Raw genomic sequence first — 14,012 nt, 5'->3', positions numbered from 1 at the left:
ATTAAGAACTGTCTGAAGGAAAGTTGGGCAATCTGCCTCCAAATACTTCTCCTAACCATTTATTATTCTGATGACCTGGAACATCTACTACAAATTCAGTTCATAGGATCATAAAATCTAGATTTATCCCTGGAAGGGACCTCAAAGCAGTCTAATACCCTTCCTTTTATACCTGAGGAAACTAGGGCATGGGAAGTGCAGGGACTTTTCAAAGGTCATATAGATAGTGGAGGTAGCATTTGAACCTGGATTCTCTGATTCTAAAACCATTGCTCTTTTCCTAGTACTATGCTCTTTCTCAGTAAATCCAGTTCAAGAGCAATTGTTAATCAATTGTTCAGTGCATGAGAGGCACCATGGCATAGTAAATAAAATCAGAAAGACTTGGGTTTAAAGTCTTACCTGTGACATCTGCAGCTTATGTGAACCTGAGCAAGTCACTTGACCTCTGAGTGCTCCAAGGTTATGGACCTGCTTTAGTTGAAGAATTGTCCTTTCCGAGAGCTCTTTACACTGTTGAAATCAACAGGTGCCAAAAAATGTAGAAAGCACAGTGGTAGGTGTAGGGGGAGTCAAAGACAAAATTTTTTCTCTTGGGGATCTCTTCTATCATCTCTATGCAGATCACTCTAGACATCATCTCTGAATTCACTTCTAGGCCCACATCTTCAAAGATCTGCTGCACAACTTCAACTGAATATCCTGTGGGCATTTTAAACTAAGCATATCCAAAACTGAACCCATTATTTTTCCCTTTATACCCAACCTTCAATCTAACTTCTCTGTTTTTGTTGAAGGAATTACCAATCTTCCTTTTATGCAGGTTCACAAACTCATCAATCCCCTCACACTTTATATAGCACTTGTTGCCAAGTTTTGTTGATATCTCTCTCCACAACATCTCTCACATCCATTCCTTCTTTCCACGTGTCATCACCCCACTATCTCCTTAGATGGAAGAACCACCTGAGCTGAGCTTTGAGAACTCAGAAATTCCAAGAATTAGTGGGGAGAGCAAAATACATGGAAGGCATGGAAAACACCTGTGCAAAGATACTGATGTGATATTCAAAGTTGTGACAATTAGGACAGTTTGAATAGAAGTGTCTGAAGTCAAATTTTGAAGGAATTTTAAAATATTAAGGGTCTGCTGAGTATAGAGGGAGGAGGGAGAGCATTGTGGGGGTGGAGGGACAGATGGCATGAAGACGCAGAAAAGGGAGGAGTGGTAGCATATGAGAAGAACAGGAAGAAATCCAGTAAACTGGAAGCTACTAAAAATTTGAAGGGGCAGAAGATTAATTAACAAGAAGCCTGCCTGACAAGGATTAGTCCTTATAAATCACTATCAATTCCTATCCATGTGGAATTCATTCATGGTGCCTGCCATTGGGAATTCTAGCTCTTGAAAACATTAACTGGATGTAGTGAACTTGGAGTCCAAAGTCCTGATAACAGAATCCTGACCTTTTCACCTTCTATTGAGACAACCTTAGCCCGAGCTAAGTCCCTGAGCCTTTGTTTCTCCATTGGTACCAGAGAGAGATGATAGTACCTGTCTTACTGTCTATCAGATTATTATTCCGTGGAATAAGTAGGACAGTTTAGGATAGAGGGTTATGGGTACTATAAAAGATTATATGAATGTGAACCCTTTAGTATTGCACATTTGTAACTGGGTTATTTTTGTTTCAGATTTCAAGTGAAGCAGCCTCCACCCAACACTGGATTGAGAGTGACTTACACACCAGGGCCAGTAAGTCATTGCAGATACCTCTGCGTGTGATAGCCCACAGGCACATGTTTATTATGGACCTTTTATTTGCCAATAACTTTGCATGCTTAGTGTGGTGGATTTAGAGAAAGGCAAAGATAATCCCTGCTTTCCAGGAGTTTATAGTCTAATGGGGAGGGGGAGGATCATGTGCAAACAATGATGGACAACGCTGCTATAGGCATAATAAGATCAGATGTTAAAGTTAAGGAGGACTGGGAAAGGAAAGTCTTATTTTTCTTTTTTTTTATTTGTTTGGGTTTTTTTAAGGTGTTTTTTTTTTTTTTTGCAAGGCAATGGGGTTAAATGGCTTGCCCAAGGCCACACAGCTAGGTAATTATTAAGTGTCTGAGGACAGATTTGAACTCAGGTACTCCTGACTCCAGGGCTAGTGCTCTATCCACTGTGCCACCTAGCCACCCCTTTTTTCTTTTTTTAAAAAAATATTTGTTTTTACAACTACATGCAATGGGTAATTTTTACCAATTTTTTTTTGCAAGATTTTGAGTTTTACAGTTTTTTTCCCTTCCTCCTTTCCCTCACCTCTCCCCCTGACAGAAAGCAATTTGATATAGGCTCTACATTTAAATCTATGCTAAACAATAGATCCATACTGATCATGTTGTGAGAGAAGAATTAAACCCAAATCGAAGAAAGAAAACAGAGAAAAACAGACATAATGCATAAGAAAACTTTTAAAAATTGAAGATAATAACTTTGGTCTTCATTTTTAACTCCACATTTCCTTCTCTGGATATGGATAGTATTTTCCATCATAAGTCTTTTAGAATTGTCTTTGATTATTGTACTGCTGAAATGAACAAGTTCATCATAATTGTGCTTTCTACATTTTTTGGCACCTGTTGATTTCAACAGTGTAAACATGTACTCATGTTAAGGTGTACAAAGTTTTGGTTCTGCTCATCTCACTGAGATGCAAGTCTTTTCAGGCTTTTCTGAAGTCCTATCCCTCATCATTTCTCATAGAAGTTTTTTAGAACAATGTAAACATACATATAAAACAATTTGTTCAGTCATTCCTCAACCGATGGGCATCCACTCAATTCCCAATTCTTTGCCATTATAGACAGAGTTGTTAATGAATATTTTTGTATATGTGGAATTTTTACCCTTCTTCATGATCTCATCATGATAGAGACTCAGTAGAGGTATTGCTGGATCAAAGGGTAAGCACAGTTTATTGTCCTTTGGGCATAATTACAAATTACTCTCCAGAAAGGTTGGATCAGTTCACAACACTACCAATAATACATTAATGTAGGGGGCAGCTAGGTGGTACAGTGGATAGAGCACTGATCTTGGAGTCAAGAGGATCTGAGTTCAAATACAACCTCAGATATTTAATAATTGCCTAACTGTGAGACCCTTGGGCAAGTCACTTAACTCCATTGCCTTAAATAAATAATTAAAAAAAAATAATGCGTCAGTGTCCCAGTTTTCTCATATTCTTTCCAACACTGATCATTTTTCTTTCTAGTCATATTGGCCAATCTGATAAATGTAAAGATGGTACCTCAGACATGTTTTAATTTGAATTTCTCTAATCAATATTGATTCAGGGCAATTTTTCATATGATTATAAATAGTTTGATTTCTTCTTCTGAGAATTGCTGTATCCTTTGACTATTTATCAATTGGGGAATGATTTTTTTTGTAAATTTGACTCAATTCTCTATATATTTTAGAAATGTGTCTTTTTGTCAGAAATACTAGTTGTAAAAATCATTTCCCAACTTATTACATTCATTTCAATCTTAGTTGCAGTGGTTTTGTTTTGCAAAAACTTTTTGATTTACTGTAATCAAAATTATTCCAATTATTTTTCATATTGTTCTCCAACTCTTCTTTGGTTATAAACTGCTCCCCTTTCCATAGATCTGACAGGTAAACAATTTTATGTTCTCCTTTTGACCTTATCTTGGTTTAGGGTGTGAGATGGCTGTGTCTGGTTTTTGCCATACTACTTTCTAGTTTTCCCAGTAGTTTTTATCAAAGAGTAAGTTCTTATTTCAGAAACTGGGCTTATATCTGGGATGGTTAGGCCACCTTAAAGGAAAGTCTTCTTGCAGAAGAGGGGATTTTAGGTGAGACTTCAAGGAAGCCAAGAAAGTCACAAAGCAGAGATGATAAGTGGCTGTTGATTGAATATAGTGTACTGCTTCAGTATTTTTTTTAAGAGAGGTTGTCTAGAGTGTTGAGCCAGGAAGACATGGGTTCAAATCCTGTCTCAATATACTCACTATTGCTATGACCATTGGCATGTGGCTTAACTTCTCTTTCCCTCAGATAGCTAAGACAGGAGGCACTATCAAGAAATGCTGCTAGTCTCTTTTAAAGAGCTTATTAATTGAAGTTATCAAATCTCTTGACAATTTTTTTTTAGATTTTTGAACGCAAATGGGGTTAAGTGACTCGCTCAAGGCCACACAGCTAGGTAATTATTAAGTGTTTGAGGCTGGATTTAAATTCAGGTACTCCTGACTCCAAGGTCAGTGCTCTGTTAACTGTGCCACCTAGCCACCCCCAAATCTCTTGACTTTTAAAGTCTACATTACTGGAGTGATATTTAAGGACTAATCAACAAACCAGCCAAGGTGCTCATTGTTCCCAAAGGAGACTTTGAAGTTCCCTTCAGTTTTGTAGCTAACAGCATAAACTTTTGTTTGGGCTCCAGCAAAAACCCTCTAGTCTTCCTGGCAGTGTAAATCAAGCCACTGTACTAATTGATTAAATATCAATACTCAATGATTTTACTCAAAGCCTAAGTAAACTTGAATAGTGGCAGTGGTCCAAATCCCATTCTGCTAAATTTCATCAATTTTTTCATTCCTCAAGAGCTTTGTAATTATTCATACTTAACTAAGAGACAGGTATCTGTTTCCTAGGAAGAGAGCTGCTGAATACTTCTACAATCAAAGACATTGAAATAGCCTTAATGATTATCTTTCCCTTCTTTCTTTTTTGATTCTGGTATTTATACAACCTATGAACATTTTTTAAAAAATTCTTTTGTTTTCTGATGATTTTTCTGGCAACCCATAATGATTTATTCTTTCTACATTGCCTTTCCTGGTCTTTGTCTGCCATTCAAGGTACCATAGCATAAGTAATTCTTTACTGTTTCTCATGGCCTGGTTTTGATGTCTCCTTTAAGATTCTAAAGAACAAGAAACTTGGGGCTCCCTGGGTTTCTTCTTCATTGTGAAACAGGTTTCATCATTGAATAGATAGCTCCTGTCTAGGGAGCTTGGCTTGTAGACCAATTCTGATGATGTTCTCTGCTAGCTCAACTCTTGGCTCCCTCTGCTCCCCGAGACTTGGGAAAACTCCAAGTCTTTGCCCAAGGTGGGTTTCCTATGAAAGGTCAGAGAGTTCACTACTCTAGGTTTCCTTATTCTGATGCTGGTCCTTTTCACCTCTGTTCCTCTCCTCAGTTCTTCAGTTTCTTAATACTTTTTTCCCGAAGAGATATTGCCAGCTCCTAAATAGTTAGACTGGGCTGGAATCCTGCCTGGCAATGTGATGGCTATTTCATTCTGGGCTCAGAATGATGTCAAACTGCTTAAGCCTAGGTTCTCTCCAACCATAGTTAATCCAGATGGCTCTGCCCACTTCCCATTTGCCTTACTCAAACTTACTGAAGATGAACCTATCCCATTAATTTTCTCCATTCCCACATAAGTGAGCCTTCCAAGGTGATTCTGAAATTTCAGAAAGGAACTTGCCTTCAACCTCCCATGCTATTTTCAAAGTTGGTCCAGATTGGGCATATTTTCTGGAGTTGCTTCTTAGAGAAGGAAGAGAAAGGAAAGGAGTATGTGACTCCTCCCTGGGTGTTCCCTCTTTTTATTTTTTTAATCTGTGTTCTGATGGCTTCCAACCAACTCGTAACCATTTCCCACCAGTACTATTGCAACTTCCTTATTTTCAGACTTACTGACTTTAGAAACTTTCTTATCTGCTACTAACCCTTACCTGGTGAAGGCTTTCCTTCCTTCATCACTTTGACCATGCCATTTCCATTTTTGAAATGTGGCTTCCACCGGCATTCACTTAAATGAGCTAATGCCTTCTCTGGAAGAGTTTTGAATGTAGACAATGTGTTTTGAATGTAGACAATGTGTTCTCTGTGAGGAAGAAAAGGAGTAGAGAATAACTAGGATGTGATCAGGCAAATTCTTAGGAAAATTCTGATTTGACAGCAAAGCGTGAGACTGATGGTCATCTGGAGTCTTTTTTATGTCTGTTTTTTTCCTTCCTAGTCAATCAATAGAAAATTAGCCTTTTAACCTGCTCTAACCAGTTTATCTTTCCTGGAATATCTCCTCCTCTAGAGGCTAGCTAGGGCAGTGTGGAGCTTAGAAACCTTGCCACATTTAGCTAGGTTCCAACTACATACAACCTGTCACCTAGCACATTGTTGAAGCCTCCTTTGCTTGATAGGAGTTGTCCCACATAGCTTTCAATAATTCATTCTTGCCAATGAGGTATTGGAGGAAGCCTTTAGAAGAGAATTCCTTCTTTTATCAGGTATAAGCTTATTCTAGAAATGTTATATTTCTAAGTCTTTAATCTGTGCTCAATATTACTGCATTTTTATTTTGTCATCAATTTATTTTCTCATCTCAAATCTCAGAATGACAAGTACTGAATGGAGTGAGGTCCTATTTCTATTTTTTTTCCCTTTAGAAAAAGGAATATCTTGCCCTGCCAGTCAACATCATGAATTGCTTCTACACACACACACCCGTTAAATGAAACAGGATTGTGGGGGCAGCTAGGTGGCGCAGTGAATAGAATCAGAAGGACCTGAATTCAAATCTGATCTCAGACATTTAATAATTACCTTTGTGATCTTGAGTGAGTCACTTCACCCCATTGCCTTGTCAAAAAAAACCCCAAACCCCCCAAAAATGAAACATGATTGTGAAAGGGGGAAGTAAGTTCGAGAGGAGACCTGCTATAGTTGAGACATTAAATAGGCTGGATCTCAAACTCTAGTTCATGTTGATATTGAAGAACTGATGAACATCTCAGAAACTGAAGCAAGGAATATTACTATGAAAATTTGCTCTATTAGGTTGCTATTTGGATAGTTTCAGATGACATTATTGTGTTTGATTAGGGAAATTTTGCTCAAGGTATAACTAATACAAATGCCCAGTATAATGCTACCAGAAAATGGATACTGAACAATTTTTTTTGTAAAATGATTGCATTTGTTTTAATTAGCCAAGATTTCCCTTTTTACCCTTTCTCCAAGCCGTTTTCTACTTCCTCAAGGAAAAACAAATCCTATTACAAACATGTAGGTAATAGTCAATCAAAGTAAGTTTCCACATTGTTTGTATTCAAAAAATGTGTCTTGTTCTGCATTCTGAGTTCTTCACCTCTCTATCAAGAAATGGGTAGCATGTTTTATCATCTGAAATTCTGGTTAGTCATTTTGCTGATAAAAGAGTACAGCACATTATTATTCCATCCATTCCATTTATATACCATAATTTGTTTATCCATCCCCCAACTTATGGGTACCCCCTTAGAGTTTTATTCTTTGCCATCTCAAAAAGAACTACAAATATTTGTGTGAATCCTTAGTTTATTTTACTTAGAACTCTCTTAAATCTACCCTCCCCTACTTCCCTTCCCCTTTCTCTATTTCTATTTAAAATGAAATGTATTGCTCTACCCAACTCTGCTTTTATATGCATATTCTTCCTTCTTTTGTCCAATTCACATGAAAGCAAAGTTCACATGTTTACCCCAAACCCCTTCTCTTAGTTTGTCTATTGGTACACTCTCATTACGAGATGTTTCCCTCACCTTCCTTTCTCTTCTTCAACCACCACCCCTCCATATTTTATTTCTTATTCCTGTCTTTCCATTCTTAAGATCATCAAGACACAACAGAACCATTCCCAGGTCTTGTCTAATTGGATTTCCTCTATGAATCCTGATGATATGTTCAGAGAAAACACATGTATCATCTTCCCATGTTTGAATGTGAGCAATTTATTCAAGCTTAGTCCTTTATATACTTCTCTTTACTTCTGGATTTGAACAGGGAAGTTTCTCTGCAACTCTGGTCTTTTCACCAGAAATGCTTGGAAGTTCTCAATTTAATTTGTCAGTAATTTTTCAGTTGTGTCTGACTCTTTGTAACCTCATTTGGGGTTTTCTTTGTAAAGTTACTGGAATGGTTGGCCATTTCTTTCTCCAGTCCATTTAACAGATGAGGAACTGAAGCAGTGTCACCCAGCTAGTGTCTTAAGGTCAGATTTGAATTCATGAAGATTGAGTCTCCCTAACATCATGCCCAAAACTGTACTCACTCTGCCACCAGATTCACTTTCTCCCTATAGTCTAGATTCATTTTTGCTGGGTAAATTGTTCTTGGTTTCATTCCTATTCCTTTGCCTCCTGAAATGCCATGTTCTGAATTCTTCACTGCTTTACAGTGGTGGCTGCCAACTTAGTTGTGATCCTGACTATCTTCTCAATACTGGAATCAGTTCTTTCTGGCTGCTTGCAATATTTATTCCTCAACCTGGAAGTTCTGAGTTTTGAGTATAAAGTTCCTGGGAGTTTTCATTTCATGATTTCTTTAAGGAGGTAAAACAATGGATTACATTTCTACTTTGTTCTCTGGTTCTAAGACAGCTGGGCAGTTCTAAGATTCCCTGAAATAAGATATCAAGGCTTTTTTGGTGATCATGTTTGCAATGATTCTTCATTTTTTTCCTCCCTGATGTTTTCCAAATCAGACATTTTGCTATGGGGGTACTTTATATTTTTTCCAATTTTTTTTCAGGCTTTTGGCTTTGCTTTACTATTTCTGTTTACCTCATTGAAGTCATTGACTTTTATTTGGTCATGGAGTTTGTTATTTAGGCAAAGTTTTGTACCTCTTGTGCCAAGGTGTTAATTCCTTTTCCAGTATTTTTTCCTCCATGGTTTCTCACTTCTTTTCCAATTTTTTTTCCCTTAAGCCTTCTCATTCCATTTATTAGAAAGGGTTTCCTCCTTTATCTTTTCTAAAAATTCTAGTTGAGTTTATGCCCAACTCATGTTTTCCTCTACGTCATTGACCGTAGATGTTTTTTAGTCACTCTTCTCACTAGGAAAACACATCATAGTGGGGTTCTTTATTGCCCCCCCATTCTCATTTCCTGACTCTGAAATTGATGTGGGGCTGATGGGGCCACATTTCTGGAGAGAAGATTGATCTGGTGCTGCTTTCTTGGGACATTGTAATGTAATTCAGCATCTCAGAGACAGGCTTGGGATCTCGTAAGCTTTCAATGCTTCCAAAGGGCTATGGTTCAACAGCTTGGCAAGTCCCTTACTTAAATGTGGAATTGTGCAAGTCTCATATTCTGCTCCACTCCACTCTTTTAGTACCCTGCAGGAAAGCTCTGTTGGTTCAAAGTGGCAGAATCATAAGCTCAACTTTGGGTTTCCTGCCTTGATTCTTGCTTTGTAGACTCAAGTTGTTGCTGAATGTGAGGTCCCACTCTAACCTTGGGGTCTAAGATGCACCACTTGCTGCTGGCTTCTGAACTTCCTCCTTTCTGATAAACTATCCTCTGGGGCCATCTCTGCACCCACCATGGGCAAGTCCCCTTCTCACTCTGCCCTGGATCCATGAGCCAGATCTCAGTTCCATCCCTTTGCAATGAGAACTCCTCTACATCTAAGAGGCCATGATTCTGTTCTAATTTGGTGTGACTCTTGTCCATGTCTCAAACACTTCTTTCTGAGGTTAGGGACCCTCTTCTGGCATAAGAGTAGAATTCTATTAAGTCAACTGGGGGAGGAGTACAGTATTATTTTGTTTGGATAAGTGATTTCCTAGATACCTTTCCCAATGAAAATCTCTGAATCTGCAGTTTATAGTGTTCAAGAGTTTTCCTAGGTTACTGTGAGATTAAGTGAATTGTTCCAGGTCACAAAACTAATTTGGGTCAAATGCAGGTCTTAAAGTTGCTCTGACTTTCTAGTTCTCTATTCATTGTGTAGCACAGGCTATCTAATGTTTGATAGATACATTTATATGTCCAAAAACTGAGATTTAACAGTCTCAGCACTTTCTCTAGGGAGAAGTAAAGAGGCTTGTGAGTTTTGCTTACTTGAAGTCATCTGTTCTTGTTGCCCATTTTGGAATGTATCCTATTATCATTTCTGTAATTATTCCTGTTATTAAGTGAAGCACTCGAGATGCTTGATTTGAGTTTGTGTATTAAAAAACCTTTTCCTTAAAAACCCTTTCTTTAAATTATCATGTGATGCTATTCCATTGGTGGAGATACCTTCCAATTCCAGGCCCAGGTTATCCTAACTGTATTGTACAGCAAACTTAATTTGTCTGGTCCTCTTGTTTAGGTAGCATCAGGATTGCAAGTAGAACTGCTGGTGGAGATCTTTGCCATGGCTATTGGAGAGAATGCTAACAAGGGAATAGGAAACATTTCCTACAACATTGAAATTATAACTGAAAATGAAGTTCTACTTCTACCTGTGGAGGCAAATATCCTTTGAAGAACAGTAAGGCAATCCTATCAAGCATAAGTTTATCACTAGTACCCCAAAGCCCAGGACCAAGGTCAGCTCTGGAACTGAAAGGAACCATGGGGGACCTTCTAATACAACCTCCTCATTTTACAAGGAAATGAGGATATAGATCCAGAGGTCCTTTGTGCTCGGGGTAGTGTCAGAGGTTGGACTTCCTTAAACCCAGGTTCAATTTTGTGTTCTGGACATGATTTAACATAAAGAAAAAACAACTTCCTAACATCTAGGCCAATCCAACAATGCAATGGTTTACCTAATGGGGAGTCTTCAAAAAGTCTGAATGACCTTTGGTTGGAATGTAGTAGGTAGGATTTGAGTGGGAAGGAATAGGAATCTTTCTATTCTAAGGCTTTGTAATATACACCAGGTCAGACATAGCCCTATGTCTGTAACCAACAGACCATGGAAGAAAAAAAAAACTCCAGGTTTTTTTTATATGTAGGTACATTTATACATGTGCATATGTGTATACATATGCATTCTGTATCATGTTATGTATTCACATTGACACTATAAAATATAGTATACACATATATGTACGTGCATGTATATGTGTATGCATAGAAACACGAGCACATGTATGGATATACAAATGGACATTTAATTTTTAAAACTAAGATGAAAGTCCTTTTTCCCCCTAGTCTTTCTCCTTCCAGACTGATTTTTTTTGACTGGGTATAGGTTATTCTTTGTATCATTTCTTATCTAGCCTTTAATCAAACTGAGATGTTAAAATCCTTAACTTAAAAAAGCCGAGGTCACTGCATCTAGGGCTTTTCCCATTTGTCTTGATTCATATCTGGTCACTGGACTCGTGACAACTCCCAAGGAGAAAGTGAGGCTAGTGACTTTGCACAACCCTGCCTCAATTAAATCTAATTTACTTACATGTCATGGCATCAACTCCATGATGTCATTACCCTCTTCAAGAACAAGAGACAAGGTGTATAAAGGGGGTCCCAAGAAGAGATTGGGGAATGCAAGAAAGAGGAATGGCATCGAAAGGATTTCTATAGGGAAGTTTAAGGCTATCCCAGATCTTTATAGTGAAAAAAAGACAAGGTCATCTGCTGAGACCTAATGGGTGAAGGACCTTCTACTATGACCAAAAAAAAGGGGGGCTACCTCTTTGCCCAAAAGCAAAATTGATTTCTCTTGACATAGGACTAGTTTGTTAGACAATTGAACTGAACATGCTCTAACAGCCCCATTTCATATGGTCAGACACAATGGGTCATTATTGACATGATCACTTGAACCAATGAAGCTTTTCATTCCTTTTACTCTGAATTTATTCAATTTTTTTCTTATATAAATTATAGACTTACTACATTCTACTTGGGACCAGGGATTTAACAGTAAAAAAGAAAAACTCTGAAAATATTCCTTTATCTTTACCCACACTATTGCCAACCATTTTTTCTCAGATAATGCGGCATGATACAGATTTCCAGGTGCAGGATCAGAAAACTTGGGTTCAAATATTTGGATAAATGGGTAGGTTGTGCCACAAAATAATGCATCCTTAACAAGCATCTTACCAGTTTTAACACCTATGACCTATGACACAAGACCAAGGGATTTCCCCACGGGAAAAGAAAATCCTTCAGTCCGTCATATTTCTGCAGTCCCCAAGTCTCAGAAACTATCACAAGTGAGTAATAACTAGGACATCTGCCTGTGGTCTTAGTACTCAATATATACAACCCATTCTTCCAAGTTCTAGCTCGGACTTCTCAATCAATCAACTAGTATTAAATGCCTACCACTATGTTTAAGGGACTAAAAATAAAGTATAAAATTAACTTTGACGGCGATAAGACTCAAGTTTGTAAACTCTGCAATCTTGTTCCACACTTTTGAAGGAACTGAACTATTATGTTAAAAAACCAGCAATGATGATTACTAGCATGTAGTAATTTATTGTTAGGCCCTGTTCACACCTAGCTACAGAACTATTACAACCCTACGACATTCAGAGACCTCAGATCCAACATGCCTGTGACATGCCAAATACACTGCATCAAAACTTATTCATTCTAAGTTCCTAATTCATCCCAATAATTTAGATTTCACCATCTCCCAAGTTAATGAGTAGTTTTCACATAGTAACACTATAGGGATCCATTTAGGAGAGTTGTCATAAATGGCACTTTGCTTTGTGGTGCAAATAATAATCAATGATTTGACCATAGACATGCCAATTAACTGTTCCTGTGTTTCCATTGATGTTCCCATTTATAAAGTAGAATAAAATTTATATACTCATTTATAAAAGGAAAAGAATATATATCTCTCTCATAAGGATACAAGAAAGATTGAGTCAAAAGTTTAAACTTTCTGTAAATTTTTGTGGCTCTTCACTAGTGATAAATGATCATGTTTATACCAGGGAATTTCAGAAGAAATTTTGGAATTTCATTTGAAACAAATTTAGTTTTAATTTCTTATTTTAACAGCAAAGTCTGCTAAACTGAAATTGTAGTGGATGTCAGTGAGCAGCAGTTTTAACCATTTATATTCAAGTTAACAAGAGTGCAAAACATTTCGAGAAATATCTAATTGTATGCACTGTAGCCAGTAGGGAACCAAAGAACAAAGGAGTGGAAATTATGCTAGACAGATGTCACCTTCCAAATGCCTTTAAATAGGTTTCAAGTATTTCATTTTCACTTGTTAATTTATTATTGGGAAATTAGGTATTAGTTTTAGATTCTTACAGAATGAAATGTTTTAATTAACTTAGTCTTTATAGTCAAATATCATTGCCTTCAAAACCAAGTAACTATTTCCCCAGTACTTCCTCTCCTTTCTCAATGTCAGTGGTGGTGGCAAGAGCTCATAACAAAAGTGGCATGGCAATTTGATACACTGGACATCACCAATTTATGAAAGATGCATGGTTTTATATCTGTTTATATCTATTTGTTTCTTGCCATATTTTATATCTATTTGTTGCTTGCCATATTTCTCTTGGGATTAAAAAACAGTGTTGTTGGCACAAACAAGATGAAAATAATGTAAATTTCAATGAATTTTATTACAGATGTGATTACCGGGCTACCTGCTGCAGAGGAAAAAGAAAACTAACCTTCATCCAGCTTGAGCATCACAGAAATGTCACTTATCGATGAAGTGGGTTCACTGACACTTCTCTTTTTGTTTTCAAACCATAAATGTAGTTTTTCCATATAGCATCTAAGGCTATCCAGATATAGCCTTACTGAAAGCTGTCCTACTGTCTGCTAGAAAAAATACTTAATAAAACACCTTTGTACTAAGCATGCTGCATTTCTTCCTGAGGATGTTGGGTTTAAATACATCCAAGTATTTTGACCAAAGAGCCCCAACTCATCTCATTCTTGTTCAAACTACCTCTGTCACATGCTGTCCACAAACATACCATCTTTCCTAGTAGGGGCTAATTAGGAATAACATGGTTCAAAGGGCAAACAAAAATAGCAGGAAGTCTTCTTAGAACCCAGGCTAATTTGTTTTCTGGAGTTTGTCTTGGTATCCTATTAAAACTACTAGAAATTACATGAAAAAAGCACCCCATTCCATAACTGGCATGTAAGACTAAAACAGGGTCAGATTTTTATGGATGGGAGGATCTCAGACAGTCTTCTGAAAACAGGTAATTTTA

The 14,012-nt window shown here is 37.4% G+C and overlaps 1 protein-coding gene across 1 annotated transcript in view; it reads left to right on the top strand.

The window, feature by feature from the left end:
- SPAG17 (sperm associated antigen 17) overlaps window positions 1-13,642 on the top strand; it is a 248,143-nt gene extending 234,501 nt beyond the window's left edge. The window contains exons 46-49 of the mRNA XM_074188555.1: window positions 1,696-1,756; window positions 10,178-10,322; window positions 11,908-12,020; window positions 13,413-13,642. Of these exons, the coding sequence (XP_074044656.1) occupies window positions 1,696-1,756; window positions 10,178-10,322; window positions 11,908-12,020; window positions 13,413-13,418 (325 nt within the window). The 3' untranslated portion in view covers window positions 13,419-13,642. The remainder of the gene's footprint in view (window positions 1-1,695; window positions 1,757-10,177; window positions 10,323-11,907; window positions 12,021-13,412) is intronic.
- The last annotated feature ends 370 nt before the right edge of the window (window positions 13,643-14,012 follow it).

This window comes from Macrotis lagotis, chromosome 5, assembly GCF_037893015.1.
Source record: "Macrotis lagotis isolate mMagLag1 chromosome 5, bilby.v1.9.chrom.fasta, whole genome shotgun sequence".
In the NCBI taxonomy this organism is placed as follows: Eukaryota; Metazoa; Chordata; class Mammalia; order Peramelemorphia; family Peramelidae; genus Macrotis; species Macrotis lagotis.
This window is presented reverse-complemented; position numbering and strand designations above follow the sequence as displayed.